This window comes from Echeneis naucrates, chromosome 12, assembly GCF_900963305.1.
Source record: "Echeneis naucrates chromosome 12, fEcheNa1.1, whole genome shotgun sequence".
NCBI lineage: Eukaryota > Metazoa > Chordata > Actinopteri > Carangiformes > Echeneidae > Echeneis > Echeneis naucrates.
This window is the reverse complement of record NC_042522.1, coordinates 7,777,615-7,804,346: the sequence shown is the minus strand read 5'-3', so window position 1 is coordinate 7,804,346 and position 26,732 is coordinate 7,777,615. Positions and strand designations below refer to the sequence as shown.

The window sequence follows — 26,732 nt, the reverse complement described above, 5'->3', positions numbered from 1 at the left end:
TTAACCCAAATCACAACCCTTCCCTATACTGAATGTATTTTTCTGGCTCAGCTCATGACTCTTTATCATCGTAACCATGGAGATGAAGGGGCAGGTCCAGTCCACTATTGGTATACCCCATGTGTTAATTATAGTAACTATAACAACCAAGGTCTGATGCTTGCTATCATAGGGTGGAGATTCATCTTGGTCGTATCAGAGGGTGAGCTCAATGAGCTTGATGGTGGTTCAAGTTGGAGGATTAATTGGTTCAGCACCATAAAGCGCTATTGATACCAGCACAACTACACCTTCTTGACCCTGGGTGCTTCCACTGGGAGCTTCAGGGCTTGTGGGATGCCTTCAGGTGTTTGTCTGTGGATGATTCATGTTTCATGATTCATGATTCTGTGTGTGAAATCAATGTTAAATTTTATTACTATCGCCAAAGACACAGAGGTGGTTAGAAGAAGGTAATTCGACTGCTGAAAGCACTTCCAAGCTGATGAGCAGTTTTATTTACATGCTGGGTCAGTTCAAGTTTGTCCAGTAAATTTAAGAACTCGGTGACTTCAGAGTCATTCCCTTAATTGAAATGAATATTCAGGTCTGTATCGAGGATTACTCCGTCTTATCTAATTACACGAAGTGAGTTCATCTCATCATCAGCGTGGAAAATCTCTGCATCCATATGTACTTTCTCTATTTTTTTTCTTACATGCGTAAAGATATCAAAAGGCGTGAAGGCACCCTTTGAAAGAAATTGTGATTACAAATTGATAATGAGATTTTTTTATTCATGCAGAATTTCCTCTCTGGAAAAATACATTACTGTAACGCATTAAGAGATTGGCACTGATAACTTAATGCACATAAGTACTGATAATGTATTTAGAAGAAACCACAGGTAGTTTTTGAGCTTCATGCAATCCTAGCTGTATCAACACATTTCCAATTTTAGAAATGTCTGAATGCCCCAAAGGAAGCAAACAAGGAGCTTTATGTATCTATCTCAGGTGTGAAGAGCTGGGATATCAAATATAGCATTGTGAATCATCCTGGCCTGTTTTAAGGTGGCGATGATTTGATATCACCCAGGGCAACTCGTCTGACCAGGATGTGTGGGTTTTTTTGGGGGACCTATAAAGCCGCTGAAACCTTTCAAAGACATATTCTGCCTGAGAAATTCAAGCTTAAAATTAACTTTGTTAATTTGCAATCACATATTAAGTGAGCATCAGGGAAAGTGAGCATGAATTCACTTGACTTTTTTCAAGACCCTTTGCAATGACTTATGAGTTACCTGTCAGTAAATATCCTGAAAACAAAGTCTCTCTGAGCAATGTTTGTTTTGATGTCCTTGACGCTTGATGATGTGGAACGCTTTCTGCCACAGCAGAGGATCAGTGATGATGAGAATTTGCCTCACTGGCTCATTTAGCAGCTCTCGGTGAGATCTTCTCAGCTCTGTGACCTTTTAAAAGTAGGCCATAGACATAAGACAAGCTGATGGCTCCCACAAGCACAGAGACCTTTATCAGCTTTTAAAAGCAGGAGCAAAATCCTCTTTCATGTTCACACAAAATTGCTGGATGGGATCGCTTTATCGCAGCCAATGCCTCTCATTCGCACTTCCACTGCCCACAAGCAATGTCTTCTCCAAGGACTGAAACGAATCCACACACGTAATCTTATAGCTTTTATCTGTTGTGTGTCAGGTTGTCATGCTGTTGTACTTCTTCCTATTATCCTCTGTAAAAAACACACATATATATCGGTGTCATTTCCTGAAATCCATGATCACAACCAACGTAATCCTGATTAAAATGCACAAAACACATTAGACTGAATGGAAAAGGCAATTTGAAAACGCAAATGACATACGGTGGACGCCATCATGCCAGTTCTATCAGAGATTCTCACTGCACCGAGGAAAAAGAAAAACACGCTCAACCACCGTCAGTGGCCCTGTGTGTGTTAAGCGTGCAAAAATGCGTTGTTATTATACTCCTTCTGCCCATCTGTATCTGCCATCTGTAACGTCAAATGAAAACTGCAGTAGCTTCCTGTCTGTACGCTTGGCCTTCATTGACAGCAACATACTTTGGGTCCATCTACATAAACCTGTTTTGACAAATGTATTATACCCTTGAAGTCGAGCAGCCATCCAAGAGTTATGGAACAACATTAGCATAAACTGCTGAACCACTAATCCCTCATTAATTGTGTTAGTTTTTCAATACTTGGGTTCCAAATGCAGACAACATTTGGATGCTGGTCCAAGTTTGTTTAATCAATGAAAAACAAAAAAGAGCATAAAAGTGTGCCGACTATGCACGGAAACAAATACAGTTTACAAATGTGCCTGGAAACCCTAAGATTACAAAACAAAACAAACAAACAAACAAAAAAAATAAATGAATGGAAAATCCAACAGAGGGGAAAGAGACAAAGTGAAAAAGTTGGAGATAGAAGGGAGATTAAATATACAGGGCAAAGACAGGAAGTCATTTAATGAGACCTGGGAAGTTACTTCAAAATAAAACATAAAGTTAACAAAACAAAATTGTTAAGCAATCTAACACAAAGTCTCCTTTAGTGGTGGGTCATTGGTGAACAAGACCACCATTTGAGAGTGACGTTTCATTGGAATTTGGCTTTCCAAAACATATTTGCTAGCATGAATCAACATTACATGAAATATTCTTTAGAATCTAAATAGCAAGTCTTTTACATTTTACAGGGTGTACACTATTGCTGCCAAAAAAAAAAAAAAAAAAAAAAAGCTCTGCTGACTCCACGTTCAAACAACAAATTGTTCTCCCTGGATGGATGTAGACCTCTGCATTTTTGAAAAGAAATCTTTACTTGGCTGAAATACAGCTCACTCAGGCAGATCCTACCTGCAAAAAGGTGCCACAGGATCAAAAGCAACAGAAATGCAGTCGTGTGCAAACACATCATGGACAATAAGGTGTTCGTCTTTATGTTGTCTTTCAGTTGATCATGTGTGCGGTTGCTATGGCATAAAACTCACTCATTTTCACTGTCAGGTACCAGTTTAGCTTAAGTCAAGGCGGCCCTTAACTAGAATATTTCCGGAGTTTGTTTGTCCATGTCTCTTTGTTGATGTGACATTTAAACCTGAATTTGCCTGTTTATGTGTGGGTGCATGAAAACAAATGTGTTTATACATCAACTTGTCAGTGCGTTCTGTGTATGTTTGCGTGGATAACAGTTTGTCTGTTTTGATTTGTAACAGGAGTCTTTTCCGTCTGTCAGGTAAAATCAGTGAGTGTGCATTTCATAGACTTCGTCCCTGTAGCTCCAGCTTTGGACACAGTTACTGCACCCTTTCCTGCACAGGAGAAAATCAGGTATATTATAAAAACAAATCCCTGAAGTACGGTATCCTCAAAGGACCAACATGATATTTGCTCTGGTTTTAAGGTTAACATATTAATTAAGTTTTTGAAGGTCAGTTCAGGTACAGGTTGTAAAAGTTGAAGTAACCCAGGCAGGTGCAGTTTAAATCAATAAAGGGCTTTTTATCTGGGCAAGGTGAGAAAAAGAATATCTCTGAAGCGAGCAGGGAAGGTTTGAATATGGGTCCATCGTGGGAGCAGGCTGTTAGTCGGGGTTTCCTGGGTAGTGGAGTCAGCAGTGGGGCGGGTGGTGAGTAGGTGAGGGATGTCTCACAGGCATCTATAGAGGACGAGGAAGGAAGTCGCTTGGCAAAAGTAGGTGAGTGTAGCACAAGGACAACAGGTTCAGACTGAAAGGCACGAGCAGCAAAACAAAGCAAAATATTCACAAGGTTAAATTGGATGAGACGTCAACCACTGAAAGTTTGACAACGAGCTGGCAAGGAGACAGGACAGATATATAGCAGGTGGAGGAGAAGGTGGCAATTCAATTTGTGTGAGCAGATTGTCAGGCGAGTGGGATGTAGGTCAGCTTTGCACAGCCAACGACAAAAACAAATAAACACAACACAGGGAAGTGAAATCACCAGAACATCACAAGGAAAAGACAATGGGACTGCACAAAGCCACAATAACAAGACACAGATAGTATGTGTGTCTGTTCATATTAATCCTGCTGTTGGAATAACATTTAACAAGGACAGTGTGGACAGTAAACATTGTATTGTTAAAGGCTCACTTTGTTAAAGTCAGTAAAAAGTTAGAGTTAGACATGAGATGGGCTCAGAATCAAACAAAAACATAAAGGCAAATAAATAAATATCATTAAAAAGATATATAGTATATAACTTGTGCTTTTTAAGCATTATAGCTGACGCTTTCAGGAGCATTCAGCCTTTCACTTTGAACATATTCCTTTCCAACCTGATCCTTTTTGATCACCTCAAGCGCTCTAGCTGTTCCACTAACATAGTAAACTTTGTTGGTATCTGAATCAGGAGTGAGTTTACTTATATATAATCTCTGTAAACCGGCATTGAACTTCCAGGAAGTTAAGAAAAGTTCAAGTCTATCACCTACATTTGACCTGAAAACAAACTTTTAAATGGGTTGCTTTTGGATAATTTTGCTAGAAAACATGATGAATGGAAACTCGTTAGTAAATCTAATTTTGTGTGGGTAGAAAGAGACTCCAGTCCAGAGGAAAAAAAAATTAATTAGAGTCATTATTCCTCTTTTTATGAAACAGGTGGTTCACTTTTACAACAGAAAGCTGTTATTTTGTGACTTTTAAAGTCAGATTCAGCAGTCTTCTTTAGTGATATTGGTTGAAAATGTTATGGCCATGACCTGTCCAGGGTGCACCCCATCCTCGCCCTATGTCAGCTGGGATCAGTTCCAGACCCTGATGGATAAGCAGCAGAGATAATGGATGGATGGATGCTATGCTCAAGGACTCACCCCATAGTGTGCATCTTAGTCATCCTCACCGGAGGGCCAGAACGGGATGATGGCTTTCATCTAAACAAATTTAAATTGGATCCCCTGTGGAGGGATCAGAACTACCTCACTGAAGTCTCGCCAAATTATTTTCCATCCTGATAGTACAAATTGGTCTGACTTCAGTAGTTTGATGTGGGTACTGTTATCCAAACAGCTGCACGTGTGATAATGATGGAGAATTATACTGATGCTTGAAATGGTGCTTCATAGCTAAAATGAGAGATCCAACGCTTCAAAGCTGCAGTAGTTTTCCTTGAGGTTTCTGTTTCATGTGTTTTTTAAATTTTAAGTTGTTATCATGAAGCCACCACTTATTGGTATCGATGCATTCTTTTATGCTGTTACTGCTCAGAAAATATTTTTCTCCACAAAGAAGACAACATGAAACTCAAAATATTATATCCAGTGAACCATTGCATGTATTTTGGGTGCAAACACAATAGTGATATATAAAAATCAGCTTGATGCATGAAGCTGTAAGAAAGGAGACAGCTATATTAAAAACTTCATCCTGTTCAAATACAATCTGACAGTGATGAGTAAAAGTTGCAAGACAGGTGCTCCTACATTTCTTTTTCTCTTTGAAGCTTTAGCCTTGTGAATTATTGCAGTAGGTTTTTGAAAGCCATTCTTGGAAACCTGAATAATCTTCTTTGTGCATAAATTTATATTTCTTTGTAATGAAACTTCCCCATGACTTTGACAGTATTGTCCAAAATATAAATAGCGATAAAGGTGACTTTTTCATCTTTTATTTATCTGTTATATATTAGGTGAACGTATCAAGTGAGGTTCTCAGAGCACAAAGGAAAAGAATTAATTCTATCCTGATCATAAATACCAAGGATGTGGTTATTAATTTCATGTTTCAGAATACACATTTCAATTTTTTCACATTATATTGCCACATTCTTGTCAAGACCTGAGGTATGTGAACTTTGCCAGAAGTGGACACTCATGAATTTCCTTTCAAATACCCCCAAGTACATTCTCAACCATGTCAAGTTTATGTTCTGTGGCCATTTTGATTATTTATTTATTTTTTTTTTTTAAGAAAAAAGCTTTAAAAAGGATATACAGATGCTGGTGGAAGTTAGAAAATTTAACATTAGTAACATTAGTAACATTAGTGTCCAAGTGAGACTTTCAGCAACTCGGGGAGTTATATGAGAGGGAAATGTGGAAAGCCTCTTTGAATAATGAATGAAGCACCTTGAGTGATTGTTAGAAAAATGAACTTAAGGGGGCATCCACTTCCTTCATGAAGTCTCTGGATCAATAAACATTAGTTTGTGCAGCCATAAATAATCTTAAAGTTGAAACATGGTTGCGAGATAAATAGGGACAGGGAATACATTATTCTGGTTACTTCGCTTTTACATATCTAAATTACTGTGAGGCAAAGATTTCATGTACAAAAGTTTTATTACATTTTCACAGATTGTAAAATCATTTCAATTAGTTAGTTATTTATATAATAAACATTTTAAAAACAGAAAAAGAAAGATGTGCCTTGTCATTGGACAGCCAAACCAAACCATTGCTTGAGCTGAGGTCTCTGCAGCAGCCGCTCTACATGACCAAATCACTCCTTTAACAGCCTGAGGAATGCAGTACTATTGCATTATAGCTAATTCAACCTGAGCTCAACATCCCATCCATACCATGCATTAGCTAATGAGCCTTAGCTGCTGACTACAGTTGCAGAACAGTAACAGATCTTATGCTGGAGACTGACTCAGATGTCCCATACAAATAAATTTACTGACAGTGTTCCTGGAGGTCCTGGATTCAATGGCCCTGCCAAAATTAATGACATCATACATGAAAAAAAGGCATTTGTTAAAGCTAGGCACCTATTCCAGGGACAAGGTGAATGAGGCCCAAATAGGACAAAAGTTTCATTTGAGATTAGAAAACGAATCATCGGTGATTAAAAAAATCTTAATTATAAATAGATAGTAGATTTAGGAATCAGGAAACATAAAACACCATGTCAGATTAAGAAACCATTAAAAAAAAAAAAAAAAAGTTACAGCACATGAATTGGCAGTAATCAGATATACTGGGTATTTCAACATCTTGAAAATACAAAACATAAAAAGGAAATCTTCCTCCAGCAGACACTTAAATGGCATGCTGTAATGCACTTAGATGGATCTTGTCAAATGTAGTTGACCTGCGTGCAAACTGATAATGTAAAGTAGCTTCAGACGTTGGGCTCAGTTTCTGCAGTAAAACGCTGAACCTTTACCTGCTCATTAGTTGTGCATCATTGTGGAAAACAGTCAGCTTAATTTAACCCTCAAGTTCCTTCCATAGTTGCTTTTATGTCACATTCAATGGTCAGTTTGGCCACGCTGTTCAACATCAGTGTAACACAGTCTCAGTTATGAGGTGGGAAAGAACCCATGTATTAAAGGCCGATTTTGTTTCAATGCTTCAGTTAATAGCCTGCTCTGACAGACCTGTAGCTCGTGTAAACTGTATGTATTTAGTGAAGCTCAACTGCTCCACTGTGACCCACTTTCAGATAGAGGGGGTGAGATTGGAAGGTTTCCTCCATAAATTATAGAGAACAGGATTTTAGGTGAAACATTCACAAACTATCGTTCTCTCCCCGTCACTCACAACTGTGGAGCTCAGAGGCCTTAAATCCCGTCCTTCTTTTATGAGGCGCTTTACCAGTTTTAACCAAAAACACTGTATAAAAAAAAAAAAAAAAAAAAAAAAACTTCAGATGCTCAGAGTTTTGCCTGTCCAAGATTTGATGTCCTCAGCTCCCTCTGGCTGAAAAGGTGGCACACCTCAGTGTCAGTAACACAGCCCTCAAGAGAGTTACAGTAAGAAGCAACCTCAAAAGTCTCTGTTGTGGGGATCCTTATGTTAGACTCTGATGGCAGTAATTCCGTATAAATCTTTATAGTGACCACCATGTCCTTTTTTCTCTGTGGCACAGTGAGCAGTGCCGTTGCTACCTGGACGTGTCAGGGATGATTCTCTTAAACCAGTGGCCCACGGCTATATCTACCCTCAACACTAATGTGACCCCAATCAGCAAAGACAGGCTGCTCACCAGGAATCCTGAGGCCTCAAACATTAACCTGGAAAGGAAAGGCAAAGCAGATACTTTTAACTTTCCAACTGGAGAAATTTGTATTTTCTTTTGCATGCTTTGTGACACATTATTTTCATCTGAGCAGCAAAAACAAGATGAATATAAGCAGCAAATATTTTTCACATTTAAAATGATATGGAAATAAACTATTCCAGTACTCAGTGCATTGGGAATGTCAGGTTAAGAGTTCCAGATGTGTACAATGCAGTGTAAACCTGTACTCACTAATGTGCGATCGCTAAAATGAAGCTATACTGTGTCCACATCCTCAAAAAGACTTTTCCATTAATGAGTTTGTGAGAGATGGAAAATCCATTCAGGCACTTACTTGGGTGCGAAAACCTTCCACACCATTAGGTGTCTCCTGAGGATTGCAGCTGCACACACTGATGCAAAGACCTGTGAAAAGAAGAGAAAAGGTATGGTGTGATGTGATACGCATCCAAAAATGAACCAAAAAAAATAAAAGAAAGCAATACAGTAAAATGTAAAACTTTTGCCGCTCATAGATTGACGTTGTTTGGTCAATGATTTAAAATTTTCAAATAATCAGATGTTAGTTGTGCCACTCAAGTGTGTGAAATTATAGATCCCAGGACATATTCTGCTCTGTAGTCGCACCTGTGCTCCGTGAATAAAGAGGTAGCGTGTTGAGAGTTGTAGGAGCGCAGAGCTGAACTGCTTGGGGTTTTCTCTCAGTCTCATCTCCATCACAGCATCCTCTCCTTCTTCTCCACAGGCTCTTCCACCTCTGCTGCCACGTACCTCGCACACCAGGGGCCAGAACAGCAGCAGCGGACAACTCACTGAGGTCAACCAGACATGGACACTGAAGTTAACGCAGTGTCATGATGTCATTTCTGGCATTGCATTGTATTTCCAACCCTTTTCAACATACATATTTCATACATATAGCTGCATCTCATGTATTGCTTAGGTTTTTGGTGGCCAACCATCTGAATGACTTCAATGTAAGCATTATTTAACTAAATTTATAGTATGTTTAAGTATTGCATCATCTTAATCTGGTGCTAATCGAGTATTCCAATTATGGGCATTTTCTTATGTCCTTGTTGAATCCTTTTGCTTTTGCAAAAACAAAAGGTTTTCATGTTTATATCGTACTCATTAACAGTTTTTATTGTTGTTTCTTTTATTAGATGGATAATTACCGGCAAACAAGATATGTGAGGCAAAGGTGTTGAGAGTAACCAGTGAGGCTGGCAATATGGTGCCTGTGTGTCCATCGGGGAATCCCACAAAGGCTGCACCCCACTGGATGGAGGGAAAAGTGGGAAGGTGACCTGTAGCATGGAAGAACTGAGTAGCAGCAAAGGACCACATCACAATGGGGGTCCATGGCACGTAAAAGCCACCTGAGGAAACAATTAGAGAGTGGTCAGTCACATAAAATGTGTCTTTCTCTAAACACCATAGTCCAGTAAGACTAGAAATAGACTTAAAACCATAGTCAAGGAAGCCCAAAACATAATGAATGATTTTCTTACCAGAATCTGTTCCATGTAGGCCACTGAGGGTAGTAGAGGAGGCTTGAATGTGCAACAGAGCTCCCATTTCTAGCAGCAGGAGGAGGAAAGACAGAGCCATGCCCTCTGGGTGCAGCAACAGTAAACCAATTCCCAGTAGGCCACAGAACAGCAGTAGAGGAGCAGAATATACAGTTCCCAAACCGTAGGCCTCCACTGCAGGCCTGCTGTCAACCTCACTGACCCTGCTCATCTCTCCGTCATTTAGGGAACGACGCATGCGCTGGTAAATCTGGGGAATGAGGTGGTGCAGCTCAGCCTGGGGACTAATGCCAGTGCTGGCCCGGTAGCGGGGTGGAGATAGTGAAGAGCCTCTGGTTGAAGTTGCAGCCCTGGTCTTAACAAACACAGTTAGAGGGTCTAGCCAGATAAGAACCAGCCCCAGGCCCAAGAGACAGAAGGCAGCCCTTGGGAGAGCCAGCTGGGCTAGGCTGATCAGCTCAGCCAGATTCCTGAAGCTGTCCTCTGGAGTGGCACTAACAGCCCAGTGGAGCCCCAGGCACATAGACAGCAGCGGTAAGATCCAGCGGGCTGTGAACACTGTCCCACCTGAGGAGTTGAGGTTACCATAGTGGCGGAGGCAGCGTCTCAGGAGATATGTCCACAAGCCCAGGGAGAAGATAGAGAGGACATAGTGTAGGTTCTTCAGCTGACTGTCCTGCAGTCGGGAGAGAGGAGAAAGGAACGGCGATGGCTGACAGAAGCCCTGCTCTTCCCGGCATCCATGAAAGGACAGGGAGAGGTAGAGGCTGCCAACAAGGAGTCCTATGCAGGCTAAGAGGGTGCTGCTTTCTTTCCTCACAGTTGATGGTGACAAGCCTGGGGAAGGCAGAAGCCCAGCTGACTTCAGAGGATCATGGATGGGGGGTAGAAGTAGACCATCCCAGTTGAGATGGATGGGAATATAAAGGGCCAAAGAGAACATGAGAAAGGTCACTACTCTGCCCTCAGCAATCACGTAGCTGTCTGACAGCAGGGAGGCACAGCGGAGGAGTGGAATCACAACAGGAGGAATGAGGAGATAGCGTGCAGTCAGACAGCGAGCCCACTTTTGAGTTTTAGTTCCATTCTTCGCCACAGCAGTGGTTCTGCATCGAGATGCTGTCCACAGGAAGAGAAGTTGAGAGGTCAGGGCAACAGCTGCCAGCGACCATGCTACCTCAATGTAGCCCTGCGTGAGCAGCTGACCCACAGCCACGCATCCCCCCGCAGTAAGTGCCATGATAACAGGCACCTTAAGTCCAGGACCAGTCTCCCTTAATAGGTCAATGGAAAACTCAGACAGGATGAAACAAAGCACACAAGCAAACGCCAGGATGGCTAAACCTGCTGCCATTTTAACAGGGTTGAATCGAGCCCAGGTAGCCCGGCAGGTGTCTCTGACAGAGGTGAGGTAGGCCTGCAGTGAAGCAGCAAGCTCTGGGGAGGGTGACCGACCAAATCTGACTGTGGTGAGGTACTCAGAGGAGAGCCGGTTGAACTCCTCCTTCAGCCGTGAGAGGCTCTCAGGTGGGATGTCTTTGGCCATGCCAGAGTACGTCTCCAGGAAGCGGTTTACCTTCAGAAAAAAGAGATGACATAACATGAAGTTACATACACCTAAAACACAAACCTGCAGAAAATGATTTCAAATCTTAAGTTTTTTTTCTTCTTTCATGGAAATTTGGTGCAAACGTCTAACTGAACAGAATACCTGTTTTGCATTGATCCACAGCGCCTCCAGCTGGCTGAGACCTTCAACTGTGCCTTCTTTCTGTCCATGCGGAGGGAATAAAGGCAAGAGGACCTGCCCCACGCTGCTGTACGGGATGGGAACTCCCAGGAGTAGAGCCAGGGTGGGCACCAAGTCAGTCTGTGGCACCACATCCAGTTCATTCTACAAACATGAGAAAATGAAAGCCTGCTGTGTTGGTTTAGTACTCCAACAGCGCTGACACTTTGGAACCTCTGCTGTGTAATGAGAAGCTGGCACAATTCACATGCCTCCAATTGGCAATTCTCCCCAGTATGTGTTTCGTAGCACAGTAACCATTAGCGAGATAGATAAACATAAAATTAGAAAGGAGACTACAAGTATTTCCATTCCACCAGGTTGTTTAGAATATAGCTTAATTGAAAAAACTGTCAAATACGAAAATATGAAATAAAATGTTCGGTCAGATTAGTCTATAAGTTTTGATTTGATGATTACCATAAAAACATTGGCTGTAACTTTTGTTATGGTGCTGCTTATTATCAATTCTAGTTTGAGCAGTGGTTTGTATTTTCAAATTTGAGCAACAAAGCCATTTGAAAAAAATGTGCTTTACCTGTGACACTGTAAACAGATTATAGATGCATTAATTAACTCAATCTGTCAGACAACTCTACAGTTACATTTATCAGCAGGAGAGTGGTGTTATTTCCATCTTTTAAAGAATCACTAATGGGTAAATGAGTGTAAGTGAGTAGTTCAACATTTCAAAAGGCATCATGGGCAATAATCCCCCCTTTCATTACAGTAGCATCATTCTCTGTATACCAGTGTAAGCCACAACTCTCCACAATGTGTTATGTAACGCTCCAATTACACTGCAAATACAGAAATCAGCCGTGGAGTTTACCTTTGTGTTTACCTGGTGTGTTAATTGCTTTTACCCCTGAAAAGGCAGAGACCACCTGGCAGCACCAATTTAACGCATTCAGGGAACTGTGCAGCTGAGCAAGAACAAAAATACTCATGCAAGGAATGGAATGATGTTTTGTATTTATGAGGCAGCAACTGTACTGCTGATTTGGAGGGACTAACATGATATGAATGGGAATTTACTGATAAAATTCAGACAAGCAAACTGATAAGGGCAAATAGTTAAGGGATCATTCATTTTCTCCTGTTTCCTTATTTGCTCATTTGCAGACTGAATTGATATGCCAACTTTGCTCAGCAGCATGTTCTTGCTCTGTGAAAAGGTTTCTGGAGTCAGGTTTCTTGTTGCAAGTTGTGATGGAGCATAAAAGGAATATAATGAGCCTGTTCTTTGAATTTTCATCACTTTGTGCTTATCTCTTACTCCACCCTGCATTTGGATTTAATCAACTGTTCATGACAAAATGCTTTTATGCTGGCTTATCTTATGTTAATGCAACAGCAAGCAAATTTGTTTAATGTAACCAAGACATTTTGAATTGAGTCTGCATTTTTACATTGTGTATAGTATACATATAAAATATAAAATATATAAAATAGTATAAAATTATATTCTATTTTTACTTTTTTCTACTTATCATTTTAATGACCATGTATTACTAAATGCTTTGGAAAGTCTTCTTAAATTTATGGTATTAGCTATTGATTATCCAACAATATTGTCTACCTTCCAACAAAGATGCATGCATTTCATATTCACACGCTTGTATTTAAAACCAAGTCCTCCTTGAGACCTACTGGTCACCTTCGAGTTTGTCCTACCTAATATATCATCATGAACATTATTTTGAATGTTGTTCTTTTGTATGAGCTCAAGTTATAACACTGTGAAAAAGTCGTCTCACCCACTGACCTGTGATGGGGGACCAGCAAACAGAGGAGCGGGACTATAGAGGAAGATAGCAGCATCAGTCTCCTTCTGGCTTTCTCCACCATGATCTCCATTGTCCGTCATCCCGTGATCTCCCATCACCACCAAGAGGGTGTCATTCTGCAGACGGTCAATCACAGACCTGAAATAATGAGGAAATGAGCTGAACATAATAAACACTTCATTTCTACAAAAGTCATAAACTGTCAATTCAACCCAGCAGATTTTAATGATCAATTGTTAATAATGGAATAATAATGGAAAAAAATAAAATAAATAAAAAGCCTGTCCTTCAATATTGAATATGTATTATCTTTTTATAATTTATCCTAGTCGTATATTTCCTTCCTGTCTACATGGTTGGGTGTGGTTGAACATTATATATGTTAAATATTATTAAAATGTTATAAAAAGACCTGAATATCTGTAGTAGCACAGGTTCATTACTACAGCACATGATGATGACAGCAGTTGTAAGATACTGGGAAACAAAAAAAGTTATTAGTTACTTGTTACGCATGTCTCACCTGATGACGCCATTCATCTGAGTCAGCTTGTCAGCCATTGCTGGGTGGTCTGGACCAAACCTGTGGCCACAGTGATCCACTCCAAGGAAATGAGCAACCAGGACATCCCAATCACCACTTGTCACTGTCAGAACCAAAGGAAGAGACAAATCATGACAGGGACATGAAGAGCAAGGGCAATACGAAAATGACCACAGTCTTGCAGACATAAAAATATACCTCAGTCTTTAGCTTTTGGCTTGGGAAAAAAAAAACTGAAATTGCAATGTGTGTGTGCAATGTGCAATGATGTAATAAATACCACATACTCGTGGTGTAGAGGTGCTGGAGGATCCCATTGTCTACCGTGTGCAGATCTTTGACATTAAAAGATGGGAAGGGCAAAGAGCGGTAGAACTTCTTAGGAAAAAGACTCTCCCAAGTGTCATCGCCCATGAACACCACCCGCTTGCCTGCAATGCCATATGCACATGTAAAGAAAAAAAAAACTAAATGAGAGACTGCCACAACCTTATTCCATGACATTTAAAAATAAAATCTATATGTGCATACTTTTCGACAGTGTTATTATATCTCATAAGTGAAGAAACTACCTCTTGTAACTGCATTTCTATGCCTGAACGCTTACAAATCTGAAAGTGTAACGTCTTGATTTAAATTTGCTGACTTGATATTATAATAAATTAGATGTCAGAAATTATCTATACACTGGCACCAGTGTAGGAATAGATTCTGTTGTGACAGTAATGCAGTGATGTGTTATCCCGGTGTCATCGTATCTCCTGGATCACTCAGTTCTCAGGTAGCTTATCCAAAACCTCAAGGAGTTTATACAACACCAGTCGAGCCATAGGTCTCTGAATGTCATCCATTGTGTTGTGTCTGGTCAGTCATGCTTAAAAAAGTAAATGACAACCTATTTATCTCATCAGTTCTGCAAATATCATGTGCCATTCATGTGTGTATTGCAGCCTGCTGGGTATCATTGTACTCCTGTGTAACTACTCACCTACTTGCCCAAACTGGTGAATTAGATTGTCCTCCAAGATGGCGCTGGACGCAAAGTTATTACCGACGTCCACAAACGTGGGCAAGGACCCCGTGGTGAAGCCCTTGATCCTCTGCATGGTGGTCGTGGGGGGGTCGGCCCTGAAGGGGTACAGGCGGCTGTGGGAGGGCCGGGATGAGGCTGTCTCCTCCAGCACAGGCAGCTTGTTCTCGTAGGGTCGGGGCGCAGTGTTGTTGGGGTCGAACCGGGCGAAGTCGATCTTCAGGGCGTCGATGATGAGGAGGACGGCCCGGCGGAAGCGAGGCTGGACGCGGCAGAAATCCACCGGCTCCTCTCCGGGCTGCAGCACGTCTCCGCAGGAGCTGGTCCTGTTCACCTCCAGCCTCACCAGCAGGAAGCCGCCCACGAACAGGTAAATGCCCACAAAGTAGAAGAAGCACAGGCCGAGCAGCAGGGACAGCACCGGGAGCCCCTTCATCCTGAACACACGGCAGCACAGGTAGAGATCAGCCCCACTTGTTCCACCTCAAGCTACAAAATAGTAATAATAGTGCGGCCGACGCTTAATGACAGCTGCCACAACAGATGCTAACACTGGCAGCAGGTTATTTAATAAAAGAAAACGCCAGAAGTTTAATTTAAAGCAGGGCTCGGATGTGACAGGTAATATTAACTAGCAACGGTTAACGTGACTAAGTTAGCCGACGCTAGCTCGCCTGGCTCTCGTCACTGACCTTGTCCCAGTGCGGTTTTCGTCCTCTCTCGGCAGGGTGGACGCAAGTGTGTGTTTTAATAACACACAGGGTGGTGGGGTGGGGGTGGGGGGCAGGAATGTCAGGTAAACTGAGAACGACGTGACACCACCCTCACCTTCATTGGGACTCCGGTACAATGGGATTAAACGACCGGTGACAGCTAGGAACCTTCAGCGGACACGGAACCCGGCGGAAATTCCGGACGGACGTTTTCAATTGTAACACGGTACTTCCCGTGATCTTGCTGCCCTGAGTTTGGAATTCAGGTGCAGTTTGTTTCTAGTTTGAGACATTTTAAAAACAGCTTAAAACAGCTTATTCAAAGCACACCCTGAGTATGCAAGTCATTAAAAAAATGTACCATTAAAATAAACAATATACTACAAGTCTGCGAATGTGTAGGCTTTTCAGCAGCGCCTTCACAAATTATACTACTGATATCTAAGTATATCTTAACGAAATGTTGCTAATGGAATTGCCGAAGTCATTTCTATTAAAATAACTGATTTATCTCATTATTGCGTTATATTATGCAACGTATTGACTTTCCAGACTAGTGTAAGATACAGTTGTCCTCATGTTAAATAATGTAATAAAATAAAATTGTTGCAGGAATGTAACACTTTTACTCATCATACTCCGTTTAATTGAAACACACAGTTAACCACTTCAGCAATTTTCTTTATTGTATGATGCTGGAAATGTATTTCTCCATAACATTTTGCACACCTTCAATTTGAGATTTCCAGAAGTTTCTCAAGTCCTTTCATGCAGTCATCTTCTAACATCATTATATATCTATATTCTTTTTTAAACAACTGCTTGACACCATCCATTTCTAACACACCCAGAACCTTCTAATGAAGTCATTTCACTCAGTGAAGCGCAAGTGAGACATACTCAAGTGTGCCAGTTTCATTTTGCAGTAAGTTCATGAACCTGTTGTGAGACAAACTTGTTAAATTCACAAGGAACCTTGAAATTTAATAAATATAGTCCATGAAATATAAGAAGTGAGAACAGCTATGAGCAGGGCCCTTTTTTCCTAAGGCTCACTTTGACTTATTAATTTTTGAAAAGTAATTAATTCTGTCCAATTTTACATCTTTAAGACTTTCTCAAGCAACTTGTGGTTTAGCTTTATCGGGGAGATTGTGCTTTATTAAAACACATGGTACATTGTGAAGTAATTACTCTTTAACTACACTTCCAAAGATCCTGATGCATCCAGCCAGACATCAAACATAGCAACCCATTGGTGCTGGTCCCAAAATGATGAAAACTGTTGAAGAATTATCACTGTTTTTTGTAAACTTCCAACAACAAGCCAAAGCATTTGGTGCACCTGAGCTGACTGTGATTACAGCATTAATACAAATGAATCTATACTATCGAGAACAATATTGCAAATATGATGAAAAAATAAACATGATTGAATGACTTACCAAAATTAATTGGTAATGCAGTTCTATTCACAACCTTCAAAATCACTTCTATGAATATATTTGGCTGGAGGCTGGATTTTATTTCCCAATCTGACAATAAATGAAAATAAACACGAGTCAGTGATGATTACAAACTCTCTTACAAAAGCTGTGGTTTTCCATGGACTCCAAGGCAAGACACTAGAAGAGTTTATAAAGTCGGCAGTTGTTCCTTTTCATTCTTCCTTTTCAACAGATGGTGAACTGATGTCTTGCATGGATGCCTTGGAGCCCACTGTGACAACTGAAACATAAATTGCCTCCTCGGGTTCTGTTTCATTTACTGCTTTGAGTTCATTTTGACTCCTCTGCTAGGGAGTTGATGTTGATTGGTTTTGAAGCTCTTCACTCTTCTCCTCCACCACTTCTAATGTCTCTACCGCTGGGCTTGTCTTCGCCAATGTGCTGTAAATGGTCATTGCCTGCGTAGTGAGAAAATCAACAGTCAGTAACATTAAAATTGATGACAGCAAAAGCCGATATACTTCCATCTAGATGTCACAAACATACACATTCCAGCCCAATATGCATAAGCTTGAATAAAAATGCACGTAAAAAGCTTGTAAATACCTGTGTGACCATTCCACTAATGTCACCAGTATTAGATGGCAAAAGGATGGTGTTGGACTCTTTAGCGAGGTTTGAGAAAGCAGATACATACTGCTCAGCCACACTCAATGAGGCTGCTGCATTTCCATTCTGTATAATGCACAAACATCAGCAAAACAACAAAAAAATATGTTTCAAATGAGGTTCGACCACAGTTATCCCAACCAAAAAAAAAAACAAAAGTGCTGTTTACCTGCTCAGCCAGAACATCTGATAACAGGTGGATGGCCTTGGCTTTTGCCTCAGCTTTGGCCAAGATAGCTTGAGCCTCACCTGGAAGAAAACCGGTAATCGGTTAGTAAAATAACAATTCGCAATATGTCAGTAATTCAAGCATTTTTAGCCAGACAAATTCAAGTTAAAGCCTTAGTCACAGCAACAGGTATGAGTGAAAACAAGCAGCATTGCTACAAGCACAGTAACTCTGCACAAACCACAGAGATAAAAACTAAATTGGAAGACTAAATTCACGTACCAGCCGCTTTATTGATCTGTTCTGCTTTTTCACCCTCTGAGGCAAGGATCTGAGCTTGTTTACGACCCTCAGCAACATTAATGGCCGCCTCCCTCGTTCCCTCAGACTCCAGCACTGTGGCTCTCTTTCTGCGCTCAGCCTCTACCTACACAGAGTAAATAAAATGTGAGGGTTAAAGCATGTGCTGTGATTAATAGGTCTCTCTTGCTTCGCTATTGAAGTGTTGAATTTTAGAGATGACTCAGTCTGGTTCTAAAAGGCCACCAGAGAATAAAATCCAAGTAAAATAAAGTCTCTTCTGAGAATATTCTTTGATCCTTTTTCATTAATTTACAACACATTAATCTCACCTGCATCTGCATGGATTCTTTGACACGAGGTGGAACATGTATATCTTTGATTTCATAACGGAGGCAACGAATTCCCCACTCATCTGAAGCTTGGTTGATGGAGTGCACGATATTGGAATTGAGGGACTCCCTCTCCTTTGAAAATAAAAACCAGAAATAAAATTATGTTGAGAGTACAGTTATACAGCCACCATGAGACTCAGCGGTTTTTTTGGTTACCCTGAACACTTTGTCCAGTGTGAGTTTTCCCAGTTCTGAACGCATAGTGGTCTGTGCCAGCTGTGTGACGGCATATTCTGGATCCTCAACACCATAACTGGCCTGGCAACAAATAGAAGTGATTGGAAGATTAAAAAAATACATTTGTATCACAATTGTACAATAAAAATATAGTATAAAAATATTATAGTATAATATAGAGCATTACCTTAAAAGGGTCTAAGATCCTTAAGTAAAGTACTCCATCAATCTGAAGTGTTACATTGTCTGTAAAAATAAGAAAAACCATGTTATTCCTAAAATTTGTTCCTCAGGCTCAACTGTATTGTGATCGAGTAATTGATGAATGATGCCCACAGAGAAATCCCCTGAGTACTCATGACTTATGGAATAAAAGCCTTGTGCTACTTACCTAGAGACACTGCAGACTGCTCTGGGACATCAATTACAATTTCTTTCAGACTTTGCACATAACGAATTCGGTCAAGTAAGGGTATGAGGAAATTCAAACCCTGGAAGAAATAGGAAATTGATAAAGTGATTTAAGTGATACAATGTATGTTTAAGGCAAAATGGCAGCATAATGGTTAGCGCTGTGGCCGCACAACAAGAAGGTTGTGGGTTTGGTGCACGTGGGTCTGAATGTGAGTGTGAGTGGTTGGTTGTCTCTGTGTGTTGGCCCTGCAATGGACTGGCAACCTGTCCAGGGTTTACCCTACCCTCGCCCAATATGAGCTGGGATTAGCTCCAGCTTCCCCCGTGGCCCAGAAACGGAAAAGCGGTGCAAGATGAATTAATCAATAATGCAATACAGTTCAAAAGCAGCTGACAAAGAATGATTCATTGCAGTGCTTTTCAATTTAAATGCACATTCTTATTGACTGACAGCTGAGAGTGTATCATTTTTGGATTCGGAATAAAAAATAACAAATGATACCGGTTCTAAGATCCGGTGGAAGCGACCCATCCTCTCCACCACCCAGGCTTCCTGTTGAGGCACGAACAGGATCACCGTGTTCATGGGCAAGCTGGATGCCCATCGCTGATGTGCTGGTGTCACCCACAACCTTGGTGCAGTCCGCTGGGTTTGCTACAGACACAATCATAACGGAATCAGATTTCCAGAATGGCTATTTGGTGAATTAATTCTTATCTAACAAACTTATCTTTTGTTAAGACATAGTTTTCATACTTAAGTCCTAGCTGCAAATATTATGTCATGTACATCTAACTGAACAAGATAAAGTTGCAGCTAATTGTCTAATAAATTGACTGTTAATTCAATCAAAAATTTGAAAACTACAAGATGTTCCTCTGTCTTCAAATATCATTTATTATATCATTTATAATGATAAAAAGCAGCAGAAGACAAAACACTGGGAAGGTTAGACCCACGTGCTAACTGACATCTTAACATAAATATCTACTTAACATAATATCAAGAAAACATGAAACTGTGAGCCTTAGTCCGGAGACCTACAACATTTCTTACAACTTACATCATGCAAATCACAATGGAAATATATTTATGATGTACAGGCAAAAACAAGGCAATTTTAAAATACACAATAAATAGTTGGAATGTCGGTCAGATGTCAGGGAGACAGATTTCTCTGTGTAGAAACTCAGTGACACTTCTATCAAGATAGAGTAGATTACTAACACATGGACACTCGCTAAATGACACCAACTGACAGACTAAAGAGCCGGAAACGCCACAACACTTTGATTTACCTGCAAGAGGAGCCCGCCGGCCCGACACAGCGTCCGTAACATCGCTGGACTACAGCAAAATGACCGAAACAAAAAATTTAATTCGGCTCTGTCGACTGGACTCTATCCAAACTGTGCACTCATGTGAATGACCCTTCCTGCACAGGAAATGAAATCTTACATCATTGGTGCGACGCTGAATAACTCCGGTCGGAGCGAACAACAATAATCGAGCGAATATGGTTCCGCTCGTTCAAGATTTTGTGGTCCTAATGTAATAATCACTAAGTGCACAGAGTGGCGCTATTTGATTTGTTTTAGCTCTCTCACAGAAGCAGCTATTCAGAAAAGAGGCAAAAATTATTTTATCAGCTGTCACAGTGACCTATGGTTCATCTCAAGACTATTGAGAAATAAAAAGTACTTATAATTGCACTAATGCACGAATCACAATTCATAAAGTTAAAAACACATGTTGTATACGACTCATGGGGATATAACTATATTTGAATATGGGAGATTATATAATTATAAAGACACGAGTAAAATAAATTACACCAAAACCAACAGTTGTTACTGTTACCCTAAAAAACAAACACGAAACAATATAAAATTTGAACTCTCATTAAAAAAAAAAAAAAAAAAAAGTTATGTGGATGTTTGCCCGCTTTGGATCCGTGTGCGTCACCTGGTTCATCCGCCAACCTGCGTCGCTTAGCTATTGGTCAGATTACTTTCGGAAACACCGCCCCCTGGTACAGCGCCGCATTTTGATTGGACAGATCAAACGTCAGTAACAGGTGCCTCTCCCCAGTCTCGCTGGCCTCAGGTTGTCGGTCAATCTGGAGAAAAAAAAACTGTGATGAGAGTTAGAATAATGGCGTGGCCGCGGCGGGGGGCCGCTGCTCTGTGCCACAGTCCGGCACCAGAAAACCGCCTGTAAACCTCAAACAGGGAGCCTGACGACGATTAGATAAAGTCATCCAACGGACTTCATAATGTAACCGGACAGAGGAAATCTCCGCCGAGAGCCAGCTTTGCAAACTGAGTGAAACTATTAGATTTTCGCTGGAAGCCCTCTGCCATGTCGTTACTGTGTGTCAGAGGTAAGTTTTAATCATCTTTATTATTATTATTTTTACTTATTTCCGCATAGTGTTATAAACGACATTAAGCGTCTCTTTCTCGGATTCATGGGATAATGTTGGTGAAATCTCACAGGACTGGTTTTCTAGCAGCGGACAACCCCCCACTCTTCCTCCTGTTCCTTCCCAAACAGTCACAATAACAGAAAAGTAACTTGTACATAAAAAAAAAAAAAAAAAAATCCAGACACGATGAATGAATATCATAGAGCTATACTTCAGGTGATGTTGGCGTTTTTCTGTTGGAGTAAATTCGCTCACATCACAGGCGCTGTTTTTGCAGCTGTTTTGACAGCCACCATCTGCTGGTTTCTGTTGACCCAGGTATGTTAGAAATATATGGACAGAATATATATATATATATGTATACATACACACACACACACACACATATATATATATAATTATTGATAAATCACACAAAAGCAAATCTTTCAGCAGCTCCAAAGATGATAACACGATAGACTGTAACACATTTTTAATCCAAGGCTACAGGCACAAACATATACAATGAAGGAAATAAACATGGGATTGGTTTAATACACGTGCACACAAACACAAAATGTTGGAAAATCCCTCTCTGCTCTAGCATCCTTTACAGTAGTAAAGCACATTATGCAATACCCAGTTCTGTGACAAATGCCCCACAGTTTTGTCCAGTGCTGTCTGGAGAGGAAACTAGAAAAAAATAAAAATAAAAAAACAGCAAAAACAAGACTCAAACTAAACTTAGAGAAGTCTTGTTAATACTGAGAGAAAATAAAGACACAGTATAATGATTATGCAGATATATTTTGTTATGTATTGAAATGTAAAAAAATGTAATCACTTGCTTTGTGTAGGTAGTACTTGTCCATCCAGTTGTGTTCTCCCTGACGACACTCAACGTGAAAATAAAATTCTGTCTCTCAACCCTTTCAAGATTAATGTCTCAAATATATAAAATGTCAGGCCTTATTTGAAATGAATAATTTATGAGCTCATTTATCAAATAAAGTCCACTACTCTAAATGACAAAATAGATGTGTCATTCCAGCCTCTGCTATAGATCCCTTTCCACAGGTTGTATGATTACCACCTGTCTCCTCATTGGCCATGAGTCAAATTGATGGCGCCCTTTCCAGAAATGATTTGTGATATATTATCGAGCATTTGGTTCAAAAAATGAATGGCTTTTGTTATTTGGAGGAGTTGAGGTGAAAGTGGGCCTTAAGTTGAAACTGAAACTGATGCTATAGCAAGTTCTACAACTTATTTTATTGTGTAGTTGTTTTACAATCTTACTACCTAGCTGAAACAACATTCATCTTAGAGTCAGCATCTTTCAAGTCATGTTGATGACTCAACATCTGCTTTCTATTATGATTTATGATTGTAACTAGTATAATCTTACCTGTAGGCAATAACTACAAAGTGGACACATGCTGCTAGTGTTAATATTAAATAACAGATTTCCTAAATATCCTGAATATTTCTGGGAATCATTCTGGCACATTTCTGGCAAATAGGATTTACATACAGAGCAATATACAGCCTCAATCTGAGTACCCTGGTGTATTTTATTTTTGTAGATTCAAAGCACCAAATTTTATCTTTAAAAAATAATTTGTGCAGGGTATAGATGACTAAAATCAAATATTTGATGCTGGAAATCAGGATTTCAGTCATCCTGTGTCACCACAGATACACCAAATTCTTTTCAAATATCCCTCAGATCCCACCATTCGTACCTGATTATGCAATCAAGCAAACGCCTTCTGTCATGATCTTAACTCTCTTTAATACCATTTGCAAATGTTATCAAAGAGGCGTGACTGTCAAAACACTTGTGTTCTTCACAAGGAAGGAGTCCTCCTCATACAGGCTGTGTAAACTAAAAGTATTCTGCTCAGTCATGATAGGTCTGGTTCTATATTTCCCACATACCCGTGTTTCTGATTTCTGAATGTTCAGATTTTTTGTGTTTAATACAGCAAGCATTTGGCAGTGCAGCTAATACCATTGCTAACCAGCCCTTATGCTGCTTATATTTGGTTTGATTGTTCAGCTTTCTGCCTTCTTAAGGGAGTCAGTCAACAGGGAGGGGAGGATTAAAAAGTTAATCAGAAAATACCAGTAATAGTTTAACAGCAAAGAAGATGGCCTCCATATTTTTTGTTTTCTTCAGGAAACTGCCCAAAGCCCAAAGATATTCAGTTTACAAATATAGATGAGTAAAAGAAAAGCAAAAAAATAATAATTCTGCATTATTTTTCACTAAAAACTGTTTAAAACAAATCCCTTTTTTTGATTAAGAAGTTGATTTGTCTATTTTTTTTATTTTAAATTCTCATTGTCACACAATGTGTGGCATAATCGCCATATGTGAAAATTTGGACAATTGCTATTGTAAGTAGTACTTTTTCTTGACTGCAAAGGACTTGATCTTCATTCCAAGCTATTTATATGGGACTCCCACTATAAAACATTTTAGGAAACATTTGATTTCTATATAGAAGTTGTATTAAGATTTGTCGTACTTTAACCACTCCACATGTGGCACAGTCAAATCACTGCCAAAAATCAGTCATTGGTCTGTCAGCGTCTTCCTGGTATTAGGTCGCCACACAACTTTTCATTACAGAAAATCTGTTTGCGACCTCTAAAATAAAATAATAATAATAAAAAAACACACAGACAGAAACTTTGTCATTTTCAGTAAAACCTGGGAACAGTGAGCCTCAGGTGTGACATCAATACGCATAAGAAAAGCCAATTAGTCTCTCTTAATTCAGAAAGTTCAGCCCAATGGCTCTGCCAGTCAAGTACTATTGTACAGATTGGGCCTTCCACTGAAGAGCTCACATACTGTCCATGTATTGATTATCGTTATTAAAGCCAGTTGGAACCATGCCGCCCATAGAACATAGAGGAAAGGGTGCCTGTGCAGGGGTTGCATGATTAGCAGATGTCGTGACTCAGCCTCTGAAAGCACAGCTTGGCAATGTTGCTTATTGATTGCTAGTAGAGAAGCGTCATCTCCATGGTGATGTCTTTACACAACAGATAAGTGGTTGCTTTTACAAGTGGACATTTGGGAGGGGGGACTCCTGCTGTGGATCAGGGCTGAGTGGACTCACATGGACTGCAGGATGCAGAAGTACAAATACTGTTTCAGACACATGCTCACTTTATTTATTTATTTATTTTTTTGAGAGCGAGGTAAATGTTCCTTTGGTTCAAACAAATCCTCTGTGGTTTTCCTGAAAGACTCTTCAAGGCTACAGAGAAGCTCTCATGGAGAAGTTTTGTGGGAACAGTTGCTCTTTTAGACTTAAGAGTCTCTTATGACTGGCTGAAGTTTATGAAGGAAGTGGCTGTAGACAGGGTTGAATTTATCCTGTCCATCAGCCATTACCTTAATAGAGGAACACTAACAGACTATAATTTGCCCAGAATGAGCAGGGTCCTGGAGGTCATTGTTGCAATATCAAGAGGCAGAGAATAGCTCAACTGTGCTAGAGGGTGTTGATATTGGGACATTTGAGCAATTAACTTGATAACATTTTGCAAATGGTACTTGGATGTAGAGGTCTGTCAAGTGAGTCATTTACTTGGCTGATACTTGCCGTCAGCAAAAGTAAAGCAAATAACACCTACATTCTGTGGAACAACCAATTAATTGTTGTGGCACTAATTATCAATGAGAAACTATTTCGCTGCATCAAATGTTAATGTTTGGTGCTGGTGAAGTGACTCAATGCCTCCTACATTTGTACTTCAGTTTTATTGCCAGCTGAACAGGTAACACCACAGAATGTTGACCTTGTTTTGCACGTCATCGCACCTTTCGTGTGCTGACTCTTCTGTTGACGTGGTGTCAAATTTGATTTACTCTTACTCTATTGAAACTGGCAATGAAATGATGTCACTGTAATGGCACTGACGCCTTTGGATGAGAAATGGAGGCTGTGCATGACTGAAATATTGTCGGCAGGGCGGTCGAGTGTAGCAAACAGCAGAGTAGTGGAATTATGAGAGAAAGAGGCAGAGTGAGATAGAGTGCTTAGAGATTGTAGTAGTAATCCCTTGGCCATCTGTTGCTCTCTCTCTCTCTCTCTCTCTCTCTCTCTCTCTCTCTCTCTCTCTGCATCCCTCTCTTTCTCTTTCTCTCCCTCCCCTTCCTTCTTTTTACCTCTTTTTTTTACACTGGCTCCATTCGATCAGATCCAACAGCCAGCACAGACTGGAAGTTCACCACTGCCTGCAACAGCAGTAGCTTTCAGGTGTCACTTCCTGTTCCTCCTTCCCTTTTGCAAAAGAGTTTAGATTTTGGATGCTAGCTTTCAATTGCTAATATCAGCATTTGATGATTGTACCTCATTTGTGTCTTTGTGATCCAGCTTTGTAAAACTTCAGCCAATCATTTGCCCTCCTAACATATTGTTTATTGTTGCCATAACGACAAAGGTCACCAACAGTTTAAGTGTGGAGAAATGTAAAGAGCCATTTGATTGGCTGAAAGCAAACACACCCGATTGGCTGATAAATCTGTCAATGAGAAACATACATTTGATTGACAGCTTTATCAGCCAATGGTGACGTTGGTTGACCTGCGACATCAGGGCAGTCTCAAAGTTCAACGCACAGATTTCATAAATGCACATTCAGCAATTCGTATATGCCGTGAATTTATATTACAAGTGTGCCTCAAAATTACATTTGTGACCTAAAGTGTGTGTATTTGCAAAACAGATTGTGTGCATTAGTGAGTTCGCAATACAACTACGAAACAAAACATGTGCATTCATGAAAAGCCCCGCGAGAGTCCATTCATTATGAGACTGTTCGGACTCCATAATGTGTTGCCTGCTTTCAGATTCTTGTCACTGATGGGGAAAAAATCATTAGTTGCAACCCCAGACAAAAACCAAGCAAGCGTCTAGTGAATGTAAATGGTAAGTTGTTACTTAACAAGAAAATAATAAGAAGCAGAGATGTAAACCTTTCCATGTTACAATGTCGCCCTACTGGAATCAAAGACCTGTGGAAGGTTTCATTGTAAAGGATTTACCTAGTTTACTGTGTTTGAGTCATGTTGAAAAGAAAGTGAGCGCACTGGGGCAAAAGGGGGAACAAAAGTGGGTTGATAGTGCAATTCTGAATCTAGCCCTGCCTCAGCTAAATGGCCTCTAAACCTTTGCAGAGCCCAGAGCAGACACTGATAAGCATCACTTTCCACAATAATGGGTCCATGGTTTATGACCCTCTGCTCTGTGTGTCACAGCCCTAAATAACATCATGTAAATTAGGACATAAGGCCGCTGTGCCAGCTCAT

General features: G+C 40.3%; 3 protein-coding genes across 6 annotated transcripts in view; 1 reads left to right on the top strand and 2 right to left on the bottom strand.

Annotated features, from left to right (window-relative positions):
- Positions 1-7,881: 7,881 nt before the first annotated feature.
- pigo (phosphatidylinositol glycan anchor biosynthesis, class O) lies at positions 7,882-15,143 on the bottom strand. The gene is made up of 10 exons (XM_029516075.1): positions 14,666-15,143; positions 13,965-14,108; positions 13,657-13,780; positions 13,112-13,271; positions 11,266-11,448; positions 9,534-11,130; positions 9,198-9,401; positions 8,647-8,831; positions 8,354-8,424; positions 7,882-8,011 (listed from the first exon to the last, which is right to left on the bottom strand). The coding sequence occupies exons 1-10, from the start codon at positions 15,141-15,143 to the stop codon at positions 7,882-7,884; spliced, it is 3,276 nt and encodes a 1,091-aa protein (XP_029371935.1).
- A 953-nt stretch (positions 15,144-16,096) lies between these two features.
- Positions 16,097-20,438, bottom strand: stoml2 (stomatin (EPB72)-like 2). The gene is made up of 10 exons (XM_029516024.1): positions 20,292-20,438; positions 19,495-19,647; positions 18,970-19,069; positions 18,766-18,824; positions 18,558-18,659; positions 18,339-18,473; positions 17,989-18,133; positions 17,707-17,786; positions 17,475-17,603; positions 16,097-17,326 (listed from the first exon to the last, which is right to left on the bottom strand). The coding sequence occupies exons 1-10, from the start codon at positions 20,331-20,333 to the stop codon at positions 17,216-17,218; spliced, it is 1,056 nt and encodes a 351-aa protein (XP_029371884.1). The 5' UTR covers positions 20,334-20,438; the 3' UTR covers positions 16,097-17,215.
- Positions 20,439-21,118: 680 nt separating this feature from the next.
- unc13bb (unc-13 homolog Bb (C. elegans)) overlaps positions 21,119-26,732 on the top strand; it is a 59,824-nt gene continuing 54,210 nt past the window's right edge. For all 4 annotated transcript variants that reach the window (XM_029515539.1, XM_029515538.1, XM_029515540.1 and 1 more), the window contains exon 1: positions 21,119-21,376. In XM_029515539.1, coding sequence (XP_029371399.1) covers positions 21,355-21,376 — 22 coding nt within the window. In that variant the 5' untranslated portion in view covers positions 21,119-21,354. The remainder of the gene's footprint in view (positions 21,377-26,732) is intronic.